The 26,423-nt window shown below is 42.3% G+C and overlaps 1 protein-coding gene across 1 annotated transcript in view; it reads right to left on the reverse strand.

Moving 5' to 3' along the window:
- Positions 1-303: 303 nt before the first annotated feature.
- cabp1a (calcium binding protein 1a) overlaps positions 304-26,423 on the reverse strand; it is a 127,938-nt gene continuing 101,818 nt past the window's right edge. The window contains exons 2-7 of the mRNA XM_034169690.1: positions 18,565-18,595; positions 12,175-12,318; positions 11,977-12,086; positions 11,824-11,898; positions 1,309-1,381; positions 304-1,223 (exon numbers count right to left, since the gene is read on the reverse strand). Of these exons, the coding sequence (XP_034025581.1) occupies positions 1,198-1,223; positions 1,309-1,381; positions 11,824-11,898; positions 11,977-12,086; positions 12,175-12,318; positions 18,565-18,595 (459 nt within the window). The 3' untranslated portion in view covers positions 304-1,197. The remainder of the gene's footprint in view (positions 1,224-1,308; positions 1,382-11,823; positions 11,899-11,976; positions 12,087-12,174; positions 12,319-18,564; positions 18,596-26,423) is intronic.

Consider the following 26,423-nt stretch of genomic DNA (forward strand, 5'->3'; position numbering starts at 1 on the left):
ATTACATTGTTATGACTTCTTGAATAGTTGCCATGATTGATGTTCTCAGGAACCTTTGAGCGTGTGCAGTGCCCTCATTACTTAACATTACTTAACATCTCTGCCAAAGTAGAGAAGAATGTAAGCACGTGGGCAGTGACCTTACATCATTAGAAATGCAAGGACAGATTTACGTACGTGAATGGAGAATAAATAATCCTTCAGGACTCAAAACCAGAAGTACCAAAACAAAAGCTCAGAAGACTCAGACCTTCATCTTTCAACAAAGATATTTTTTTATATTTTTTTCTGACTGATTTTATATTTCCAAAGGTTTGAGAAAATCCCAAACAAAGTTTTTAATAGAATTTTTACAAATTCACAGGGACCAACAAAAAAAATTACAAGCTTGAAATCCTGTAGGGATTTTTGACTCGGGCTTCTTATGATCTTGAGCAAGGCAGTGAGGGTTGGTACAAAAGGATACATTTTTCATTTTTACCCAAAGCTGAAGACAAACAATTTAAACATTGGAAACATCCAAAAACTTTGTGAAACTGCTTCTTTTTACTGTGAAGCAAAGCAGAGCAGTAGCAACAACAAGCACATCTGGAGTCAAACTTTAATAATAATAATTATATTACTAAAAAACTGTGCAAAATATGAGTTAACCTGCAACAGATCTCCAAACAATACTTGTGAAAGGTCATTCAGAGCTTCTGCTTTCCATCTTTTTAATCTGCTTTTGTCCCGACTGGGCCGGCACAGTGATGAGTCACAGACGTTCACATAATTACAATACAGACATGATGTTTGGTGAAGCATCAAGAGCATTCCAATAAAACTACGACTTCTGAAGTCTGCACGTGGTGCAAGAAAACGAAATGTAAAGACAAACATTCAAACAGACTTTGTCGTACATCAGAGGCGTCTTTACGCAAAACACGTAACAGTTTAGACGAGACATTCTATCACACACAAGGTATTTAGTAGCAAATAAAGTGCCAAAAACATAAGTTGCACAATCATTATTTTGGCTACAGCAAATTTTCATTTGAACCGGAGACTTTTCAGGAAGAATACTTATCAGTGGACTCCATAAAGTCCACGGTGTTTTAGTTCCAGTGTGGTTCAGGTTCGGATGGCTCAGAGATCACAGCATGGCCTCTGTCGATGTTGGTCAAGTATAGAGACAGATGACGCTTCACATTCAGAGTGTTAGCGAGACATCATACGTACAAACTCTGAAAAGACATCAGCAGAACGCGTGAGACACTACGTGAGCACGTGCACATCGTTCTGCATGGGGATGATTAAAAGCTCTCTTACCATCAAAGTCAACGAGCCCGTCACCGTTCAAGTCAATGTCCCTCAGGATGTCTTCTGCTTCCTTCAGACCCACCTGTGGAGAAAAAGAGCTTCAAAACATATCATACCGACTGAGCACTGAATACCACCTGCTTGCAGGGAGTTTAGTTAATTATTTATTCCTTATTTAAGTAAAATCTTTATGCTAATATGATTACTGTGTTGGTCATATTCCACACTGACCATTTTTTTGTTTTTTGTTTTTCCAGTAATGAGTAATCTCTGTGTGTTGTCATTTCAGCTGCTCCCATTTTGGGACAGGGTCACCACAGCGGATACAGCAAGATCCGCATTGGTAACTTGCACAAGTTTAACGCTGGATGCCCTTCCTGACGCAACTCCCATTTCACCCGGAGAAACACACACAGTTGTTGGTGTTCCTAAGAGGTGTCCCATCCAAGTACTAACTAGATCCTGCCCTGCTTAGCTTCTGAGATCTGACAGCATCAGGCTGACGCTGACACAGAGTAGACCGGCTGCATTCAGTAACACATTAATATTTCCAAATCAGTAATCAGATTAAAGTTACTCATCCAAGTCCCTGTGCTTTACTATTATTTTTGTGTTTTTTATAGTATAAATCTAGATTTTGCTTTCTTCTTCCAACACAGAGTGACGTCACATGTGCGAAGAGTTCACATGTAATGACCAAACCATAAACAACGTAAGGATAAGAGCGTCATGCCCTTTAGTAGTTGGAAATAAAGCCACTATTGTTGTGTGGGCCGCTGAAGAGGAGGTACTGCTGGCCCACCACCACAAGATGGCGCCCTGCTTGAAGTGCGGGCTTCAAGCACGAGAGGGCGTCGGCTTTGCTGGAGGTGACAGCTGTCATTAATCAACACAAGCTGTCACCCATCACCACCACTACAAAGACCGGACTGCAACTCCACCTCCTTGCCGAGAAATCAACTACCATTCAGGTAATTTCTCTGCTGACTGACACTTTGTGTGTAATAACCTGAACTTCTGTTGCAGCCGTTTTCCTGGAGTGTGTCCTTATCTGAGGGATTGGCATTTGGTGTGACAGCGACGGCTTCGCCTCACACCCCAACTCAGATAAGTGGTTGACCAGGAGCTGCACGAGTGTGTGTGATTGGAGGTGGAGGTTTTCCCTCCATTACTTAATACAGACTGTGGGATTACTGAGTGTGCGAACTCACACTCATCTGGACTGTCTCTGTTCTCTGCCAGCAGTACCGGGTCTGACTGCTGAAGACAGCGGCCACCTGGGGCGCAGGGCTTGGTGGCTCCGGTGTTCTTCAGCTCCGTTGGTGGTGGAAGCTGTGTGGGAATCCGGCTCTTCTCTCTCCAGGCGTCTTCTATCGTCGAGCCTGCCCACACGTCACCTGGTGTATGATTGACAGTCCACCATATTGTTATTGTCTGTACGTTGTTGTGCGATTCACAACATTAAATTGTTACTTTTTGGCTTATCCATTGTCCGTTCATTAACGCCCCCTGTTGTGGGTCCGTGTCACGACACTTTCACAACAACTATTTTGAATTTCTGTCAGCAAAAGCAAATATTAGGGTTCATTATACTCTGTGCTGTCAACAAAATACTATCTTGCTTCAAAAACACTACGTCAAATTTGAAAAAAAAACAAAAAACATTTGGAGTCACAGCACAGAACAATAAAGCGCTAATCGCACCACCTGGTGCTAAGGTGAGAGAGCTGCGAGCAAAGCCATGGCTACTTCTCCAGGAGGTCCTCAACCACCCAAACAACAAAAGCTGGACTTCATTGCAAAACCAATGAGTGGGGGAGAGTTGAAGAAGTTGGTCGGGTGGTATGTTGTGGAAGAAAAGTTACCCATCTATTAAACATGTTTCATTTTTTGCATCTGCCTCGCATAACCCCCAGCATAATTTCAATTTATTTTCCTTTATGTAGCGCCAAATCACAACAAAGTTGCCTCAAGGCACCTCACAAGTAAGGTCTAACCTTACTAAACCCCAGAGCAAACACACAGGTGCTGACAAATTACACACAGTATAATTTGTCAGCATTAAGCAACAAGAAAAACAGAAGAAATACTAAGGTGATCACCGGCCATGAGCCCTAAGATTCACTAATAGACCCAGATTTTAGATAAAGTTGAGGCTGCGGCACGCTCCATTTCCTAATAAAATGAATTAAAAGAGTAAAAAGCATGGTCACACACTATGCCAGTATGCTAGTCATACAAAAGGGAATGTAAGTGCATCTTAAGTCTGGACTTGAAAGTCTCCACAGAATCTGACTGTTTTATTGATGCAGTGAGATCATTCCACAGAACAGGGGCACGATAAGAGAAAGTTCTGTGACCCACAGACTTTTTATTCACCATAGGGACACAAAGTAGTCCTGCACCCTGAGAATGCAGAGCCCGGGCCAGTATGTAGGGTTTATGTAGGTCAGCTAAGTATCAGAGTACTGAGACAGTTTTAATCACGGTCACAATGATATCTGCCTGAACACAGATGCAGGCAAAGCTTCAGTTTTGGTTTTGCTGGACCTGAGTGCTGCTTTTGACACAGTGGACCATGTAATTTTACTCTAGAAGTTGTCATGATTCTCAGGGGAGCTGGGCACAGCAGGAAGTAGGAGGCACAATGCAGACTCACAGGCAGGTGGTAGGATATAAAAGGCTTTATCGAAGATTCAGGCAGTGGGTCTGGTACACAAAAAGGCAGTCAGAGAGGTGAAGGTACAGACAGGTGTAAAGTAAGGGTCAAAAATACAGGCTGGGGTCAGAGCACGGCAATCAAAGTTACAAGGGCTGAGACAAAGGCAAGGTCAACAGAGATGAGGAAGTGCAGGACAAGAGAGTGCAGTGATCAGAGGGAGACAGAGATACAAATGAAACTGGGCGTGAATACATGAGAACAGAAGAGGGGAGTGTAGACGAGGGAGTGCAGACAACATGGACAGGACTAATAACCATAAAGTAACAATACTGAAGTAACAACACCAAGAAGAACTAATGGACAAAGGATGCATGGACTCTTGACAAGAAAAGATTAATACTTAACCATAAATAGAAAAGCAGACATCAAGAAAATCAAAGGCCAAAACTAGAACAGAAATGACATAAATAATACAACCGAAGACTAATGTGGTAAACCTGAGAAATCAAACTAGTGACATAAACAATCATGAAACAATCAAAAAAGAGTGGATGAAAACTAAACTAAACAAGAACAGAACTCAACATGTGGCTGGAGTGTGATGAACAGAAAACAACAAGCTGTGACAAAAGCAATGATGAACAAAAATCAAAGACAGTGATTCAAAGACTAAACCAAACCAGAATGGAACTCAAGATGTGGCTGAAGTGTGATGAGTAGAAAACAAGCAGCTGTGACAAAGCAAAATAAAGAGATGATCAAAAAAAAAAAAAAAAAAAAAAGCAGACAAAAGAACCCAATAAAGACAAACTGACAGAAAATCATAATGATCATGGACAGAACAGGGGCAAATCATGACAGAGGTTAGAAAACAGGTTTGGAATCTCAGGCACTGCTCTATGCTGGTTTAAGTCCTATCTGGAGGACAGGACGTACTTTGTTGAAATTGGTAACTATGACAGAATGCCTATGACCTGTGGAGTTCCTCAGGGGTCATAGGCATTCTGTGAATGCGTGAGAGTGTGAGAGTCGTCTCTGTGGAATGATATTTTCTAAAAGCAGACTGCAGTGGTTCAAAAAGATTATTCTCAGTAAGGTGGTCCACAAGCTGCTGTAAAACCACCCTTTCCATAATTTTAGAGCAGAATGATAGATTTTATATCGGCCGATAGTTTTTCAATACACTAGGGTCAAGATTAGATTTAGATTTAGGGTCAAGATTAGATTTCTTAAGCCCCAACTCCCTCAGCCCCAACCAGTCCCAGCAGAAGACTGCCCCTCCCTGAGCCTGGTTCTGCTGGAGGTTTCTTCCTGTTAAAAGGGAGTTTTTCCTTCCCACTGTAGCCAAGTGCTTGCTCACAGGGGGTCGTTTTGACCGTTGGGGTTTTACATCATTATTGTATGGCCTTGCCTTACAATATAAAGCGCCTTGGGGCAACTGTTTGTTGTGATTTGGCGCTATATAAAAAAAAAATTGATTGATTGATTGACTGTAGATTTGAAACATTAAAGCCCCCATCACAAATAGCAAGAATAAGCACACACGGGGCACACATAGACAAGTGGACAGTTTGCTGGCAAAGTTTGCTGGCAGTTGGGCCATACAGTCCCTCAGACGGAGCCTTTCCAAGGAACTTTCTTTTTTCTTGTTGGCACACTTCAGCAGCAGAACGCAACTCTGGACACTGCGATGGTTGAATTATCACATGAAATTGTTTTTTTCTTTTGGGTGCGAGGATTCTATTCTGTCCTGGCCTCATGTCCTCGTCTGTGAAACCCCCCTGGACCACTGTTGGAGGTAAAAGATGCATGTGTATTAATGGTGTAACAGCCTACCACAAGCTCCATGTGATATCTCCTCCAGAGTTAGGTGGTGGACATTTATTACAATGCATGAGTTCCTTCCGGCTGAGCCTGCGCAATGATGTGTAACTGTGCAGCATGGAGAGGCACAGGTGCCTGTGTTATGATGGAGACAATAGTCCACATTATTTATGGAACCCATGGGAAGGAATGGACATGCAGCAGTGTACAGAGCTTTCGGTTTAGCCGCTGTTGACATGATAAGATAAAGGGGGGGGGGGGGGGGTAGACATTATTATACCGGCACGTGCAGGACATAGTGGACGTACCGGCAAGCATACCGTGCCAGGTTCCGTCATATACGCTCAAATCGTTTTGGATCGTGTTTTGCAACCATCGGAATATGTAAATTGTAGTTAGATGGTCCTCAGACTGCTCATGAACCACAGTCAGATAAGTGTCCCATCTCGACCGCACAGAGAATTATGAACATGTGCTTCACACTTGGGGCCGCCGGCAGATTTTGACCAAGTGTGTCGACTTCCGCAGATGGCTGTCAGAACATTTTGGAACTGAAATCCGAATCCTTTCGGGTGTGCGCCAATTCATAAGTCCGACGCCACTCTGTGTGATTCCAGCTATGTGTGATGGGGTATTATGAACAGATCAAGAGGTTAATGAGAGATTAATAATTTCCAGCACATTCGGCCCAAGAGTGGGCCACAGGTCCTTAAACAGTTTTGTTGGTATAGGATACAATAAGCACGTTGCGCTTTTTGTAGACATTACGAGTCAGCACGCCTAGTGAGATACTATCAAATTCTGTAAATCTAGGTAATACCTCAGTAATGGCAAAGAATCCAAGAAATCTTGTGATGTAAAAGGACAGCGACTTACAGGTGGTTGCCCATGAATAAGTGTTGCCACCGTGTCGAACAAGAACTTTGAGTTATGCTTGTTTTTGTTGATCAAATCAGAGTAATGGGTCTGCTTTGTAGCCAGTAGTGCATGTCTATGATAACATCATGCCACATGAGGTGGAATACTTCACATTTTGAACTGCACCATTTTCGTTCCAGACCTCCAGCCTCATGCTTGAGGTCACGCAAGTAATCACTGAACCAAGATGACTGTGTTTTGGGAGGGCGTGGTTTTAATATAGGTGGCGCAATCATGTCGAGTGTAGTTTTGAGTTGTCATGTTCTGTGTTTTGGTCTTGTAGTCTGCCATGTTTAGTTTAGTTTAGTCTTAGTGTTGAATTTAGTTTGTCTGTGCATCTTTTCTGGCTGGGTGTTTCCTGCTTGGGCTTTGTCTGTCCCTACCTCTCTTGGCTGTATCTCTTGGTGCTTGGTGGTGGGCATTACACTCTGTCTGGGCCACACCCATTTCTGGATCTTTCCACACACGTGTTTCCAATCTGCAGCTCATCACCAAGGTGTATTTAAGCCCCACTGGTTGCACTAGTGATTTGCCTGATTGTTGCACCTTGTGCCTTCACTTCTAGCTCTGAGTTTGTGTTTTTTTCAAATCCTGCTGCCACGTTGTGTTTTTCACCACCTGCCTGTTTGTACTGACCAGGCCTTTGCCTGATGATTCTGATCTGTTTGCTCTTTTTGGTCTGCCTCACTGTGTACCAGACCTTACTGAGTTATTCAGTAAACGCCTGTTTAAACTAGAGCTACTGTGTTGAGTTCTGCACTTGTGTCCAGCCGTTTCTGTCCGACATTCCTGACAGAACGATCAGGCCACCAATGGACACAGCAGACTCGAATGAGTTCCAGCTGGTGGTACGTCATCATAGCTGCCAGCTAGCGGAACAGGAGGATCACCTCACTGCACTGTCTTCCGGTATCAGCGAACTTGCCAAATGGCAGGACACCTTCATAACCTCTGTGAGCTTGCAGATCGATCAGCTTGTAGCTGCTGTGTCTCATTAGGCATCGTCTGCCTCGGCCTCCACCAACCAATCACTTCTGGGACTGAGTGCTGCCCCGCCAGCGTCTACAACTGCTCCCATTTTTTGCAACCAACTGTCTCGACCTGAGACTTTCTCAAGGGAGTCTGGAGACGCAAAACCTTTTCTCACCCAATGCGAACTTCACTTTGAGTTAATGTCAGCAATGTTTCCATCTGATCAGACTAAGATCGCATTCATAATAACTCACCTGTCTGGCCAGGCAGTGGCATGGGCTTCAGCAGAGTGGAGCAGGCAGTCCCCAGCATGTGCCTCTCTCCAGGTGTTCCAGATCGCTCTTCTTCAGGTTTTCCAGCACAGATCACTGGGGTGAGAGGCAGCCCATTCCCTGATGTGGCTTCGGCAAGGAAGCAGATGGGTCGCCGATTATGCCATCAACTTCCGCATCCTGGCAGTGAAGAGCGAGTGGAATCCGATGGCATACCAAGATGTGTTTTTCCAGGGCCTCTCTGCTCAGATCCAGGAACAACTCATCGTTACTGATCTTCTGGAGAACTTGGATGAGCTCATAGAGCTCGCTATCCGCACCAACCGCCAGCTGGCGGACTGGCCTTGATGGGATGCGTGCCTCCCGTCTCCTGCCCTCCTCGTACTTCCACAAAGGAACCCATGCAGCTGGGTCACACCTGGCTGACCACCAAGAAACGGCAGCACCATAAGGACTAGGGCCTCTGCTTCTACTGTGGGCAGGCAGGGCATGTGGTCATTGATTGCCAATCCAGGGGTGCCCCTGCGCAGTCAAGATCAGAACTGCGGGTGAGTCAGAATTCCATTTCTTTTGTTACTCCACAGAATGTGATCACAGCCAAATTCATCTCTGAATATTCCTCCTGTTCCGTGCCAGTGTTCATTGATTCTGGGATCAGATGCTAATTTATGGCAATCCTCTCTCTCCAGGACCCTGCACCTTAAATTATACCACATCTCATGTCCTCTGGTGATGCATGTCGTGGACGACCATGAGCTTGATCACATCTCTCACTGCACTCAGTCAGTCCAGCTGATCACTGCAGGAACTCCAACTGCTACCCGTCCCATGACCATGGTCACACATCTCGGTAGATTTTGTAACAGGCTTACCACCTTCCCAGGGAAATACTGTAATACTCACCGTTGATCGACTTTGCAAGAGGGCACATTTTGTGCCGTTTCCTAAATTACCTTCCACTAAAGAAACAGCTGAAGCATTGTTAACCCATGTTTTTAGGTTACATGGGTTTCCACAGGACATTGTTTCTGACTGTGGCCCGCAGTTTATTTCTCAGTTCTGGAAGGAGTTTTGTCATCTGCTGGGAGTCTCCTCCAGCCTCACCTTCGGGTACCATCCAAAGGCTAACGGACAATCGGAAAGAGTCAACCAGGAAGAAAAGGGTCTGCGTATTCGCACCCAGCCTCCTGGTGCTCCCAGATGGTATGGATTGAGCACACCTCCGCTCTGATATGAGCGCTGAGTTTAAACTATCAACAAGACTGTCTACTGATTGGGCATTTTCCAAATGTAAAGCTAAGATATCAGGCAGTCTAGCTTTGAGTTCAGCCGTAGTTGAGGAGTTGATGTGTCACCGCACATAAATAAGGTTGTTGTTCCACTAAACACAGCAGCGAAACTGTAAACGTAATAAGTGAGTGATCAGAGACCACCAATGCAAGAGGCATGATGTAAATATTTGTGACAGCAATACCACATGCAAGATCCAAATCCAGGGTATTTCCACTAATTTGCATCAAATCCTGAATGCACTGCTGGAATCCTAATACATCCACAATCAGAAGGCCTATTTATATGAATGCTGAAGTCACCATTCATCAGGATGTTATCTGCATTAGTTGACAAGTTAAAGATGAACTCACCAAATTCATCTAAGAATTCAGAGTATGGGCCAGGGGGCCTATATACAGTGACAAAGTAATATGGCTGATTTTTATTCTTCTGACCTTGGCAATACGTAGCATTGTGGGCAGAGTGGAGAATCAGATGTTCAAACGAGTTATATTTATGACCCCCAACAACTAATAAACTAAACTGAGATTTATAAATAAGAGCAACACCCCCACTTTGCTTTGCATCATGAGGGATGTGACTAAATGTGTACATCGGAGGGCAGCCCTCATTTAAGGGGAGGACAGCTGTAGGTTTAAGCCAGTTTTCACATAACCCAATAATATCTAAGTGATGATCCATAACTAGATCATTAATCAACAGTGATTTTGAGGACAGTGATCTTATGTTGAGACCCAGATGAAGGACCTCAGTGGGGTTGACAGTTGGACTGTATACTACTACTACTACTACTACTACTACTACTACTACTAATAATAATAATAATAATTTCAAGGACTAAGATATTTAGAAAGAATTTAAATACTAGAAAAATGTTAGAAAGAATTCCATTAACATTTATAAATAATGTTGGTTAGAAATGGTCAATTTTGCTGTTACAGTAATGTCAACAGTTAAATATGAGGTCAAGAAAGATGTCTATTTATTTTTTATAAAACAAGTATTTATGAAAGGTTGACTATAAAGTGAGTACTGGCAAAACAGGTTACCATTTTGATGTTGAGTTGTTGGGGGGGGGGGGGCTGTTGGCAGCCTCTGAATGTAACTAATGAAGTAACGAGTAATCTAATTTAATTGCTTTTAAAACTGAGTCATCAGAAAAGTAACTAAATTACGTTTTCAAGGAGTAATCAGGTTGGATTACTTTTTCAGAGTAACTGTGGCAACACTGATTATATATTTGTCAATCTGACTTTGAATGTCACTGTGTTGGGTATGAGTCGCGTGTCCTGCTGGTAACAAAAATAAAACCTATACTTGCATTTGGTGGATAAAGGAGGCGCATGACGTTTTTAAATCCTATTCAGTAGCCCAGTATCAGAGGTGCATTTAAACTGCACTCATATGCATTTAGCCTGCTCTTGTGCTGCAGCCCTTTGTTCATGTGTGTCAGACATGAGAAGATTGCTCTTTCCTTCAGTTCAAATTTTTAAATATCCCAGGGGAGAAACCCCAGATTAAATACAACCCCAATTCCAGTGAAGTTGGGATGTTGTGTAAAATGGAAATAAAAACAGAATACAATGATTTGAAAATCCTCTTGAACCTATATTAAATTGAATACACCACAAAGACAAGATATCTAATGTTCAACTTGAAAAACTTTATTGTTTTTGTGCAAATATTTATTCATTTTGAAATGGATGTCTGCAACACGTTTAAAAAAAGCTGGGACAGTACCCGCACTCTTTTACTACGAAGCCACGCTGTTGTAACACGTGCAGAATGTGGCTTGGCATTGTCTTGCTGAAATAAGCAGGGACGTCCCTGAAAAAGACGTTGCTTGGATGGCAGCATGTGTTGCTCCAAAACCTGGATGTACCTTCAGCACTGATGGTGCCACCACAGATGTATAAATTGCCAGATGTATAAATTACGTGATTCAAATCCATATGGTTTTTGAAAAAAATAATAAGGTCGGATACTTTTCTAATAGACCTCGTATGTCCTTCATGATGTTTGCTGTACAATCTTTCCATCCTGACAAAAGAACAGCTCAAAGACATTATTAAAACCCAAAGTTACCATGACATCCATGCCCACGATGAGCGTATGTAATCATCTCCCCACAACCGTATTTTTATCTATGTGTGAACAAAATAACTCCAGCTTAGGTCAGAATTGGTGAAATGTTTGAGGATCGGCCAATGACAAATCGATTTGACTGCAAGAACATTATCAACATTTTGGTAATTAGTAACTTGTTTCACTTGGGGTCAACCACAGAGGACCCAAGGTGGATCTGCATGTTAGTTTGGCACAAGTTTTATGTAGGATGCCCTTCCTGACACAACTCCACATTACATACAGAATGGGCAGGGGTGGTCTTGAACCAGCAACCTTTTCCTCTGGAAACAAGTGCACTAACCACTTGGCCAACACTCAGGTATGGTCAGAAATGTCTATAAAAGATCAGGCCTCACCCCAGTCATGCAGAGTAAACATACATACAGAGACTTTGGTATATGATGCAGTCTACAGGAACCACTGAGAATATGACAATGTAAAGAAATATCTTCTTACCTGTTGGCCCAACAGCTTCCGCATTGCATCTCGGAGCTCAGAGGTGCTTATGGCGCCATCTCCATTGGTATCAAACTGATAGAGACAAAGTATGACAAATACATAAGGACTAAAACCAACAACAGCGTATCGGACAGCAGGACTGAATGTTACCTCTTTGAAAGCGTCTTTTAGCTCCTTTATTCCAATCATGTCTGCGGTTTCTGCAACCAGTTTTGGACCCATCAACTCCACAAAGTCCTCAAAATCAACATGTCCGCCCACTGAAGAGAAACAGGTTTGGAAAAGAACGTGACCTCAATGTTCTGATGCAACATCTGTAGCAGTGGTGCTAGTTGACGGTCATCTTACAGTTCATATTAATCTGCTGACTCAGTTCGATGAGTTCCATCTCTGTGGGCATATAGCCCATTGTCCGCATGCAGTTCCCCAAGTCCTTACAGCTGATGAAACCGTCTTTGTCCTTGTCAAACTCTTTGAAGGCATCCCGCAATTCTGTTGGACAATGACAAATATATTACCAGATACACAAGTCCTTGCTGTTGCCATGGTAACTCCAAAATGTATTTGTTACAAAAAGAATCAGTTCCCTTTGTTGACATTAAAAGGTAAAATGTTTTTGTCAGCAACTCCAGAACTTCAGAACAAACTTTGATGAAAGAGGGGGCGGGGACAGGTGTGGTGGGACCGCCTACAAATGCCAGTCAAATGCCAGTTTGGTCCAGATACAATAGATCTAATAGATGTAGATCTGCTGGGTTGTTGGCAGAGAAGGATCCACTTGAATGAGTGCCGCTGTAGTAATGCTCGAATAGTTGAGCTGTATGATTTTCTTTTGGACTCAGGAGTCATTTGTCTTAAAGGGATGTGAATCATACTAAGCAGCGCCACCTAGTCCTGGTGCTTGGCTTCACCTTATTAGATTCACTGATGTGTGGATTATAGCTGAGTTCCTGAGTATCCATCAGATTAGATTTATGACTTTAGTGCAACCATTCTCACAGTGGTCTGTGGTCCATGAGTGACCCCTAGTGGTCTGTGAGTATATTGGTAAAATATCACATTTTAAATTAAAATCATATTCTAACTAAAAAGTTAAAAAGCTGTAATGTGTAAAGTTCTGTTGGAGCAGGAAACAGATCTTCTGTTTTAAGGTATTTGGAGAGTTAGGTGGTCTGAGAGAACTTTATTGACTTATTTATTGAGGTAGAATAGCCCTTGGCTTGAAAAAGTTTGAAAAAAGGATTTATTTTTTGCTGTGGCTCCTTTTGAATGATATTCCATTGATGCATGATATCTATGATATTCTGCATCATTGTGGTGGGGCATGGAGCCGATCAGCCTGTGGACCTGCTGAGATGTTCCGGAAGTCCAGGATGCTTTCAATCAATCAATCAATCAATTTTTTTATATAGCGCCAAATCACAACAAACAGTTGCCCCAAGGCGCTTTATATTGTAAGGCAAGGCCATACAATAATTATGTAAAACCCCAACGGTCAAAACGACCCCCTGTGAGCAAGCACTTGGCTACAGTGGGAAGGAAAAACTCCCTTTTAACAGGAAGAAACCTCCAGCAGAACCAGGCTCAGGGAGGGGCAGTCTTCTGCTGGGACTGGTTGGGGCTGAGGGAGAGAACCAGGAAAAAGACATGCTGTGGAGGGGAGCAGAGATCGATCACTAATGATTAAATGCAGAGTGGTGCATACAGAGCAAAAAGAGAAAGAAACAGTGCATCATGGGAACCCCCCAGCAGTCTACGTCTATAGCAGCATAACTAAGGGATGGTTCAGGGTCACCTGATCCAGCCCTAACTATAAGCTTTAGCAAAAAGGAAAGTTTTAAGCCTAATCTTAAAAGTAGAGAGGGTGTCTGTCTCCCTGATCTGAATTGGGAGCTGGTTCCACAGGAGAGGAGCCTGAAAGCTGAAGGCTCTGCCTCCCATTCTACTCTTACAAACCCTAGGAACTACAAGTAAGCCTGCAGTCTGAGAGCGAAGCGCTCTATTGGGGTGATATGGTACTATGAGGTCCCTAAGATAAGATGGGACCTGATTATTCAAAACCTTATAAGTAAGAAGAAGAATTTTAAATTCTATTCTAGAATTAACAGGAAGCCAATGAAGAGAGGCCAATATGGGTGAGATATGCTCTCTCCTTCTAGTCCCCGTCAGTACTCTAGCTGCAGCATTTTGAATTAACTGAAGGCTTTTTAGGGAACTTTTAGGACAACCTGATAATAATGAATTACAATAGTCCAGCCTAGAGGAAATAAATGCATGAATTAGTTTTTCAGCATCACTCTGAGACAAGACCTTTCTGATTTTAGAGATATTGCGTAAATGCAAAAAAGCAGTCCTACATATTTGTTTAATATGCACTTTGAATGACATATCCTGATCAAAAATGACTCCAAGATTTCTCACAGTATTACTAGAGGTCAGGGTAATGCCATCCAGAGTAAGGATCTGGTTAGACACCATGTTTCTAAGATTTGTGGGGCCAAGTACAATAACTTCAGTTTTATCTGAGTTTAAAAGCAGGAAATTAGAGGTCATCCATGTCTTTATGTCTGTAAGACAATCCTGCAGTTTAGCTAATTGGTGTGTGTCCTCTGGCTTCATGGATAGATAAAGCTGGGTATCATCTGCGTAACAATGAAAATTTAAGCAATACCGTCTAATAATACTGCCTAAGGGAAGCATGTATAAAGTGAATAAAATTGGTCCTAGCACAGAACCTTGTGGAACTCCATAATTAACTTTAGTCTGTGAAGAAGATTCCCCATTTACATGAACAAATTGTAATCTATTAGACAAATATGATTCAAACCACCGCAGCGCAGTGCCTTTAATACCTATGGCATGCTCTAATCTCTGTAATAAAATTTTATGGTCAACAGTATCAAAAGCAGCACTGAGGTCTAACAGAACAAGCACAGAGATGAGTCCACTGTCCGAGGCCATAAGAAGATCATTTGTAACCTTCACTAATGCTGTTTCTGTACTATGATGAATTCTAAAACCTGACTGAAACTCTTCAAATAGACCATTCCTCTGCAGATGATCAGTTAGCTGTTTTACAACTACCCTTTCAAGAATTTTTGAGAGAAAAGGAAGGTTGGAGATTGGCCTATAATTAGCTAAGATAGCTGGGTCAAGTGATGGCTTTTTAAGTAATGGTTTAATTACTGCCACCTTAAAAGCCTGTGGTACATAGCCAACTAACAAAGATAGATTGATCATATTTAAGATCGAAGCATTAAATAATGGTAGGGCTTCCTTGAGCAGCCTGGTAGGAATGGGGTCTAATAAACATGTTGATGGTTTGGATAAAGTAACTAATGAAAATAACTCAGACAGAACAATCGGAGAGAAAGAGTCTAACCAAATACCGGCATCACTGAAAGCAGCCAAAGATAACGATACGTCTTTGGGATGGTTATGAGTAATTTTTTCTCTAATAGTTAAAATTTTGTTAGCAAAGAAAGTCATGAAGTCATTACTAGTTAAAGTTAATGGAATACTCAGCTCAATAGAGCTCTGACTCTTTGTAAGCCTGGCTACAGTGCTGAAAAGAAACCTGGGGTTGTTCTTATTTTATTCAATTAGTGATGAGTAGAAAGATGTCCTAGCTTTACGGAGGGCTTTTTTATAGAGCAACAGACTCTTTTTCCAGGCTAAGTGAAGATCTTTTTTAGAGGAGCTACAGCATCCAAAGTTGTCTTCAATGAGGATGTAAAACTATTGACGAGATACTCTATCTCACTTACAGAGTTTAGGTAGCTACTCTGCACTGTGTTGGTATATGGCATTAGAGAACATAAAGAAGGAATCATATCCTTAAACCTAGTTACAGCGCTTTCTGAAAGACTTCTAGTGTAATGAAACTTATTCCCCACTGCTGGGTAGTCCATCAGAGTAAATGTAAATGTTATTAAGAAATGATCAGACAAAAGGGAGTTTTCAGGGAATACTGTTAAGTCTTCTATTTCCATACCATAAGTCAGAACAAGATCTAACATATGATTAAAGTGGTGGGTGGACTCATTTACTTTTTGAGCAAAGCCAATAGAGTCTAATAATAGATTAAATGCAGTGTTGAGGCTGTCATTCTCAGCATCTGTGTGGATGTTAAAATCGCCCACTATAATTATCTTATCTGAGCTAAGCACTAAGTCAGACAAAAGGTCTGAAAATTCACAGAGAAACTCACAGTAACGACCAGGTGGACGATAGATAATAACAAATAAAACTGTTTTTTGGGACTTCCAATTTGGATGGACAAGACTAAGAGACAAGCTTTCAAATGAATTAAAGCTCTGTCTGGGTTTTTGATTAATTAATAAGCTGGAATGGAAGATTGCTGCTAATCCTCCGCCTCGGCCCGTGCTACGAGCATTCTGACAGTTAGTGTGACTCGGGGGTGTTGACTCATTTAAACTAACATATTCATCCTGCTGTAACCAGGTTTCTGTAAGGCAGAATAAATCAATATGTTGATCAGCTGCTATTTGATAGCAGCCTTCAGCTCGTCTGCATTGTTGGTCTTGTGTTTCTCATTTTCAGTACCCCATAGACAGTCTGTGAGGGATTGTCTATGGGGCCAATCAAGTACAGTAACACCATGGTCAACAACTAGTAGTTTTAACACTATGGGCAGGTGCCAAATCCTGCTGGAAAAGGACATCAGCATCTCCATAAAGACTGTCAGCAGACGGAAGCATGAAGTGCTCTAAAATCTTCAGGTGGGTGGCTACAATGACTATGATTAAACACAGTGGACCAACACCAGCAGAGCACATGGCACCAAATCATCATTGACTGTGGAAATGTCACACTGGACTTCAAGCAGCCTGGATTCTGTGTCTCTCCCCTTTTCCTCCAGACTCTGTGACCTTGATTTCCAAATGAAATGCTAAATTTACTTTCATCTGAAAAGAGGACTTTGGACCTATTATGGACCTAACCTATAAAATTGTTCACAGACTAGTCGCTCCCTACCTAGCTGACCTAATTAAACCGTACGTACCGGCCCGGGCTCTGCGTTCTCAGGGTGCAGGACTACTTTATGTCCCTAGGGTGAATAAAAATTCTGCGGGTCACAGAGGTTTCTCTTATCATGTCCCTGTTCTGTGGAATGATCTCCCTGCATCAATAAAACAGTCAGATTCTGTAGAGACTTTCAAGTCCAGACTTAAGACAGACTTATTTTCCCTTTCATATGACTAGCATACAGGCATAGTATGTTATTTTGCTTCCTACCCTTTTAAATTCATTTTATTAGGAAACAGAGCGGGCCGCAGCCTCAACTTTATCTGAAGTCTGGGTTTTTTTTAGTAAATCTTAGGGCTCGTGGCCGGTGATCACCTTCATATTTCTTCTGTTTTTCTTGTTGCTTAATGCTGACAAATTACACTGTATTTGTTGTCTTTCTGCCGCCTGATTCTATTTTTTCTGTCTCTCTCTGTTTGAGGTGCGGCTCCATCCAGAGATGGGGGTGGTGTCTTCTTCTGCAGGCCTCCTGTCCTGTACACCAAACAAATTTCCTGTATATTTGTTTTGTCAACTGTGTCTGTAGCATGGCCCAAGCAGAGGGTCACCCCACTGAGTCTGGTCTGCTTGAGGTTTCTTCCTCACATCATCAGAGGGAGTTTTTTCTGACCACTGTTGCCTGTGTGCTTGTTCTGGGGGTTGGTAAGGTTAGACCTTACTTGTGTGAAGCACCTTGAGGCAGGTTTGTTGTGATTTGATGCTATATAAATGCAATATATTGAAATTGAATTGGACCACTGAGTGAAGGTCCAGTTCTTTTTCTCCTTAGTCCAGGTAAGGTGTTTCTGACATTGCGTCTGCCTTAGTAGTGGCTTGATATGAGGAATTAGTTCATTTCCTGGACACGTCTCTGCGTCTTGGATCTTGATGCTCTGGGTCCAGCCTCAGTCCAGTCCTTGTGAAGCTCAAGTTCTGAAGTTCTTGAATCAGCTTTGCTTGACAATCTTCTTCAGGCTGAAGTCATCCCTGTTACTTGCGCATCTTTTGCAGCCATGTTTCCCTTCCAGTCAACTTTCCATGAATTTGATCCAGGACTCTGAACAGCCAGAGCTTTCAGCAGCGGCCTTCTGTGGCTGAACCTCCTTGTGGAGGGTGTCAGTGGGTGTCTCCTGGACAACTGTGAGGTCAGCAGTCTTACCAGTGATCGTGGTTGTGCGTACTGTAGCAGACTGACAGATTAGTGCCATTTATACTGCATAAATTTGAATATTTTGCGATTCCTATTTTGTATTTTGTTTAGTTGTAGGCTGTAATTATCAACATTTTAAAAAAATGCTTGACACATTTTATTTTTTTATCACCTTTTTCCTTTTCAGAATGTTCAACCAAAAATGTTGTACTTTCTATGATATTTTTTGAGATGCACCTGTATATTTCCAATTTATTATGTTTTCAAAAATTCTCCCTAAAGTCAAACTGAAGTGAATAAACAACAAGAACATATTGTAACCGACAAGACCATCTTCAGCATAAATGTCTGCGCTTAAAAAAAGAAGCCAGACTTGTCTTTTTTGAGCTGAATTTGCAGCGATGGACAGATGGAGTTGGTTTCATTCATTTCTCACTCAGAGCGTGTAAACAGTGCATCCGAAAAGTTTTCACAGTGCTTCACTTTTCCCCCGTTTTGTTATGTTACAGCCTTACACAGTGCTAAAAATGTATTTCTGACAAAACAGAAGTCAGACTTACCGTCCATTTCCTCAGGCCTCAGCTCTCTGTCCTGTAAGGATTCAAAGAAAACACTGTTATGACTCAAACATGACACAAACATGGACCGTCCCCGTCCTCACGATCACACACAAACAAACACACCGGCCGTGACAGAATGTTGTCCTCACTGAGGTCCAAATCCACATCAGCCATCTTCTCAGCTTTAATCAACAACCTTGCTCTAACTCTGAAAGATGTGGAGCAGCTTCCTGTCCTGATGGCACATGGTGTTTGAGATCCACGTGGAGCTCTGCTGGGAACCATAACCTCTGTGAGTTCACAGAAGAATGTGAGTCCGTCTGTTTACTCAGGGCTTGCTTACGATGAATGTAACCTTTAAAGGGCACAGACAGAGACAGACGCATCCCAGAGCCCTCAGGGGTTAACCGAGGGAGCAGCCACAAATCTAAACACTCGGCTGACGTGGATCTGATCAGAAGCACTGAAAACCCACACAGGCAGAAGAACGTGCCGTTTTAACCATCTGGCTACTGCTTTAATCACACTGCTAATACACAAAGATGAAGGATGCTTTCATGTTCATGCCGTGCTCATGTGAAGTATTAATGACTAAAGAGACACACAAACAGGCGGCACCAGTGGGTTGACTGGAGGGGGGCAGGACCAACCCAGAACATGATCAGCTGCTGCAGACTGCTGGTCTTAACCCTCTGAGGTAGATGGACACGCAGGCTCGTCCAGCTGTTCTTCATTATGTTTCCATTAATAGATTAGTGACTGAACATCACATATTCACTCCAACACTTCCTGAACCTACAAACTACCAGTGTTGTATAAAGTACCGGAAAATCACACTTAAGTAAAAGTACAGATACCCATTAAAAAAAGGAAAATGCTACTCAAGTAAAAGTCTTAAAGTATCTAGTATTTATTGTACTTAAGTATGACAAGTAATGTACAACTAAATGTACTCAAGTATTGAAAGTAAAAGTACAAGTAAATGTTAATAATCAAAAACGGACTGATTTTTTTAAATAACAGTTTATCTGGGCTTGTAAATGACTGGTAGTATTAGTCAAAATACTGAAAATTGTGCACATCACACAAAAACACTTCAGAAACAAGGTTTCAAAACCTAAATGAGAGTAGGCTACTCACTAGGTGTTCACAGGAAACACATTTATTTCTATATGTATTTATTTATTTTCATTGTTACATGGTTTTATCGTTTCTGTTGTGTTTTGTTTCATTATGTTCTTTTTGTCTCTTTCTCTAAAATTGTATTGTAACATTATTAGTCTATTATTACTGACTATTGTCTATTATGTAGACTATTATTGTTGTTGCTATAATATATGAAGAAATATAAATTAAAAAAATTACATTTTGACTCTTTTACGACAACGAACGCTGAGCCATTAATTATACAGAAAAGAAATCAACACAAAACGTGCTGATGCGAACAGCTTAATGCTAACTTTAACATTGAAAACACCATAGATATGCTAACGTGTTAGCATCAGTCCCATTTTTAAGTTATAAAATACATCTATCAACTGTTTCAGAAGACCAGAACAGGTCAGTTTAACATAAAAATAATAAATATTACTCACAGACATATGCGCTTCAGGGTTTTAGTGGGAAAAACTTAGGATAAAGCAAAATAAAATCCACAAATCATAGATCGAAGCACTGCTTCGACCTGCGAATCACTGCTCCGATTGGTTCAAGATTCAAAGCAAAGCCGCGCTGCAGGTCTGTAATCATTGTAGAGAAATGATCATTTTCCTGACAAACAAGGGCGCAAGTGCACAACTGCAAAAAAGCGTACCAGACATGCCTCATGACAAATCAGCCTGACTTCGTTGCAGTCACTAGTAATCAGTGGTATCTCTGGGTGAAAACACGACTTTTGTGTGTATGTGTGTGTTTTTTGTAACGAGTAACGGCATGGCGCATAGAAAATGTATCGGAGTAGAAGTATGCAATTAAGATCGTAAATGTAGTGAAGTAAAAGTGAAAGTAAGCTGAATTAATAATAATTAATACAGTATTGAAGTATTTTTACTTCGTTACTATACAACACTGCAAACTGCCACCTTTAGAATGGACCCTCCTACAAGTTGATATGTGCCTCACAGCCAATCACAGAAGCTGGAGAAGTCACATGAGTTTGTCTCCTCCTCCTTCACGACTTCGCTGCAGAACATTTTTTTACTGACAGAACACGGGAAGAAAATGTTTGTAATCTCAACAAAAATAGGAAGAACAGCCATTTCAAATACAGGAAAACACTTTAATTCTTATTCAGTCTTCCACACAGGAATTAGATGTGAAAAAAGACATGTAGTCAATTATTATTTTTTTTTTTTTAGTTTTCCAAAATAGATGCACAGCGACGACTCACCCTGAACCATCAGGGCTGCACCACTGATTTCAGTGGATTTAGAAAGCGGGCAGCATACAGCTGAGTTAGTGAGAGAAATTAAGTTAACATTGTATATTTTTTAATTTATTAATTGACTTGTATATATTTTTTGACCTGTAGAGAAAGTGTCAAGTGACTGTTATGTGAGTGTTTGGCACAGACGTGTGCAGCACAGCGCAACAGCTGATTTATCAGAGTGCCTGTTTATTTCTGGGACTAAAGTGAGTGGACGTTAGACTATTTCAAAATTATCATGAATCCCTCTGCACAAGTTATTTGTGGTATAGAAGTAGGTATAGTAGGTATAGTAGGCAGCTGCAAAGCATCAATCTGAACGGGCACTCAGAGTGCACGCCTCTGCACCGGGGAAAAACCTTTACCTCAGCCAGTAGAGTAGGACAGGAAGAATTATTTTTACCCAACAGAGCTTTGTCATGTCACAAGGCAAGAATTATAAAAGGAAAACTCTTGTGTTAAAGACATGAAATATTTTCATGAAGTATTTTCTCATCTCTTCACCTGAACTTACCCTCTTCTAAAGTTTAATCTACTGCAGTTCAGTTGGATATTTTCAATAAAAACCTCTGTGATTAGAAACTTCATGGTAAAAAAACAACAACAAAAAAACAAAAAAACAGTAGTTTGCCCAGGATGCAATGCACTGCTCCCCCAGTGCATGCTGGGATTGGACCCTACAGCCCTCCAGAGGTCGAGCTCTTCCACAGAATGACTGGAAGACTGCACCACGGTATTTTTCTGTTTTAAAAAATAAGGACGTAATGTACTTGAAGTGATTTTCAACTTTTTGAGATTTTTGAAATTGATACTGGGAAGCACGGTGGCTTAGTGGTTAGCACTGTTGCCTCACAGCGAGAAGGTTATGGGTTCAATTCCCGCCTGTGGAATTTGCATGTTCTGCCCATGTTTGCGTGGGTTTCCTCCCACATCCAAAAACATGCGGATTAGGTGGAATGGAATCCTTAAATTGTCCATAGGTATGCATGCGGGTGTGTCTGGGTTTGTTTGTCTATATGTGGTGATGGTCTAGAGGAGGTGATGGTCTAGTGGTTAAGGTGTTGGGCTTGTGACCAGAAGATCCTCAGTTCAAATCCCCGCCTGTCTTTAATCCCCTATTGCTCCCGGTGTGTAGTGAGCGCCTTGTATGGCAGCACCCTGACATCGGGAACAATATGAATGGCATAATTGTAAAGCGCTTTGAGCGTCTGATGCAGATGGAAAAGCGCTATATAAATGCATAGAAGTCAACATAAGTGATGGTTATGAATCTGACAAATGTGAATTAGTGTAGATGGAATGAAAAGATGACTAGATGACAGAATAAAGGAAGGAAGGAATGAAACAATATGCATTATGGAGTCCTTATTTATTGTCATTTTCTCAAAATCACTAAAATGTGGTAGTATATAGTGAACGACAGCATTATCACTCAATATGTGAAGTTATATATTTTCACTGATCTACAAATTTCTTCATGGTATTGCACTACCTTTGTTACCTAATGACTTTGGTAAACACACAAATTTCTAGCACCAAAATAGTTCATCCACATGTATGAAAGTGTATTTTAAATCAAGATCAGAAGATTTTTTCTTAATGCTTTCCTTTTTTTTAAGTTTAGAGTCAAATTATTGCTAGATACAGTGTTCTACAAAAATATGTGTTACATATTCTGAAAATCTGAGATTATTCAGATATGCAACACATGAGCATTATACCACTAACATCGTTGTGTGGTCTTGGTGTGTATGTACTCTGCTCCGCTACCCCTCGCCTCCTGTTTTTCCAGGTGCCGTTCCACGGAGGTGATTACCACACCTGCTCTCCATCACCTGCAGCTTCTTATAAGCCCTGGTTCAGCCCACTGATCTCTAGATATTACTGGTTATCTCATTGGCCAATTTCTTTGAAGCAAACAGTGTTATGTGTCGGACGCGGTCGGAGCACCGACCCAGCGTTTGAAAGGACCCAGCACGAAATAAGCAGAGCACGGTTCAAAAGATAACAGAATTTAATAAACATAACAGTGGGTGAAGTGCTAAACAACTAAAAAGTCCGCGGTCTGGTGGGGTGGAAACACGGCGCGCTCTCAACAGCGCAAACGGTCCGGAGCCACAGCAGTTCGGACCCAGGGACCCCGCCGACACCCCCCAGGTGGCCGCGACAAACCAAGTCTGTGAAGAAAGAAAACATGAGGTGAGTCCAACTCCACACAGAGACACAACTCAAAGGTGCACGCAATCAGCAAACACTTCCTGGCTTAAATCTATACATCAGCTTCTCACCCTGCAGACACGGAACAACTCAGTTCAAATCTCCACTGCAGCAGAAGCTGATTAGACAATTAGCATAACGTGACAGCTCACTAACACAAGGTGTGAGGGACACCAAATCCACTGTCATTACTTCATAAAAGTCACCAAAACCAAATTACCTCAGGAAGTGTGCTGAAGAGCGTGAGACCTCACCCAATCCTCCTTCACAGACTGTGGCGTCAAACCTGGAGCGGTCTCTGTGTCCGTGATGGTGAGATTGTTCTCCTGATGTCGATCTCACACGTCTGCTCACAAGGTCGGGTCTCTGGTAATCACACACTGTGCATTCAAGGTTTAAATGCAGCAATCTCTGATTAAGACAAAATACACCACAGCTGTGAGTCCTGATGACCTGCACGTGAAAACAAGCCTCAGGTGTTCAGGGTGAGGTCCTAATGCTCAGCCACTCAGTCCTGAATGCATACCACCTGGTGGGAGAAACAGAAAACAAAAACCAAGCCAGCCAAACACCCCAGCCCAAAACAAAACAGGGCGCCATAGTACCACTTGCATGTTCCGCTCCTGAATGCTCTTTTCCACTGTTCTTTAAGCAGGTGCACACAACTTCATGCTTCATAATTTTGTCTAAAAATGCTTTCCTGTGCACAAACTGTTCAAAAACTGCACAAATCTCCAGTTCAAAGGCTGTGGACGAAATGGAAAGTAATAATACAATAACATGCTTTTGGAGGGTGGTATGCATTTTCAGAGGCCCGACGTTCATGCCCAGTCGCCCAAAATGACAGATATTCGCCCTCCGGGCCTCTGAAAATGCATATCGCCCTCCAAAAGCATGTTATTGTATTATTATCACTTTACTGAGATACACAACACGTAATGCGTACATAACAAGTTGGCTCACTTTAACTTTTGTCATGTCGGCTGGCGCGCGCTGCTCTCTGAATTCGGCAGTGCGTCCTCATCAAGCTGGCTTTTTAATTGGCTGCTGTTCACTGTCTACTATCTACTATCCAAGAGAAAATCATCCGGAAAATCCATATTGGGACCAAAACACACTTCTCGCCTTTTTATCTTTTCCTCTGCGGACAGCTTTTTACCCCATCTGTGGACAGTTCTTGGGCTGCGCGCTATGACGTCATTTGTTTACACACAGCGGGCGGGTATAGCCAGGTAGCGTCGATGTAAATCTATGATATCGCAATGCCCCGGTAAAGTGATAATAATGAACAATAATTTGAAGAGTTCTCTCCCTTATTCCAGCATATAATCATAGATAACGGTGTGGCTTGTGTGTAGATACGTTGAGTTTTGTGTTGAATGAACTATTTTAAGACATTTGTTAGGTTTACGTGTGTATAGTTTTGGAGCTTTAGGCGTTATTGCTACGAGCTTTATTACTTATATTAGGCTGAAGCTCACAGAGCTGTGTATGATAAACATTATCATTACAGAGAAAACCAACTCTCCTGTAACTAGTTAAGTGTTGTTTTATTCTGTCAATGCAACTATTAAACAATCCACTATTGCTATATTATCAATCAATAATCAATTTTTTATAATCTACAACTAAGAAAGTGTTGTATGGCTGGGGGGCCTGGCTGCCTTTTTGTTTCTGTCTTTTGTTTTTCCTTCCAGGTGGCTTGCATTTGGGACTGAGTGGCTGTGTTGCTGAGGTTATCAGGACCTCACCCTGATCACCTGCGGCTCGTCAGGACTCACAGCTGTGGTGCATCTGCATGGATTGGAACATGGTGGCATTTAAGACTGGAGTGCACAGTGTGTATTTGCCAGAGACTCGACCTTGTGACCAGACGGGTGAGATTGTCGTCTCGGGAGCCATCTCATCATCAGTGGATGCAGAGAACGTCCAGGTTTGATGCACGGTCTGTGAAAGAGGAGGGGGTGAGGTCTCACGCTCGTCAGCACACTTCCTGAGGTACGTTAGATTTTGTGACTAACATTTATACAGTCAGTAAATGTGGTGTCCCTCACACCTTTTTATATTGAGCTGTATGTTAGTCATGTATCGGCTTCCACTGCAGTGGAGTTTTGTGAACTGGATGTTCCATGCCTGCAGGTTGGGAAGCTGATTAGTAATCAAGCCAGGAAGTGTTTGCTGTTTGTACACCTTTAAGTGTTCTCTCTGTGTGTAGAGTGTGGACTCACATAATGGTTCCTTCTTTCACAGACTCGGTTTGTTGCGGCCACCTGGGGGGTGTCGGCGGGGTCCTTGGGTCCGAACAGCTTCTGGCTCCGGACCGTTAGCGCTGCTGGGAGCGCACCACGCCAGACCGCACTTTCTTTTGTATTTTTTGTATCACTGTTATGTATTAAATTCAGTTAGCCTTTGTACCGTGCTCTGCTTATTTTATACTGGGTCCTTCAAACGCTGGTCAGTTCTCCGAGCTGCGTCCGACACATAACAGTAGTCTCTGGCCAAACATCACGGACCCAGTGGTAGCAGAGACGGTAACGCGCCGGGAAGGCGGCAGCAGACGTTCAGTAGTTATCCGGATCAGTTGCGGGTGCTCTCCGCCCGGATGGTGCGTGTTTGAGACCCATTACTGAATACTGATTTGTGCTCTCTTGCAGCCGTGTTCCTGTGTTGTGCCTTATCCGTGGGTCGTGGTGGAGTGTGACTGGCGACGGCTTCGCGTCACGCTCCGACCGGATAAGAGGTTTAAACGGGAGCTGCAAGAGTGTGTCTGTAATGGGTGCACGCGCACGGCGGAGCTCTGTGGCACGGGTCGCTGAGCTTCCTGTGTTACAGTTGTAGCCCCGTTTCCCCGGATAAAGATAACTACTGCGTCTGTTGTATCAGCTCCGGCGTTATTTAGTTGAGCACATTTTGGTTGTGTGTTGCACACAGCTGCGCACGGAGATGCAGCTCATTTGTTTTCTGTCACCAAAGGGTTTTTTTTCATTTTTAGCACTTTGGCTCCCTCTTTTGGTGACTTAGTCACATTACCGTTAAGCTCTTAAATTAGAACAGGTGTGTTCGATTTGTTTGAGCTTAACGGTATACGTCACTTATTTGTTTTGTGTTAGTTCATTTTGTGTGGGTGTTTTTTGAGTTGGTTTTTGTGTGGGATTTTATTTTTTGTTTTACACTATTTAGTGTCTGGGTCGTGACCCTGCAGTTCTGTCAAAAAAAA

Source organism: Thalassophryne amazonica, chromosome 5, assembly GCF_902500255.1.
Source record: "Thalassophryne amazonica chromosome 5, fThaAma1.1, whole genome shotgun sequence".
In the NCBI taxonomy this organism is placed as follows: domain Eukaryota; kingdom Metazoa; phylum Chordata; class Actinopteri; order Batrachoidiformes; family Batrachoididae; genus Thalassophryne; species Thalassophryne amazonica.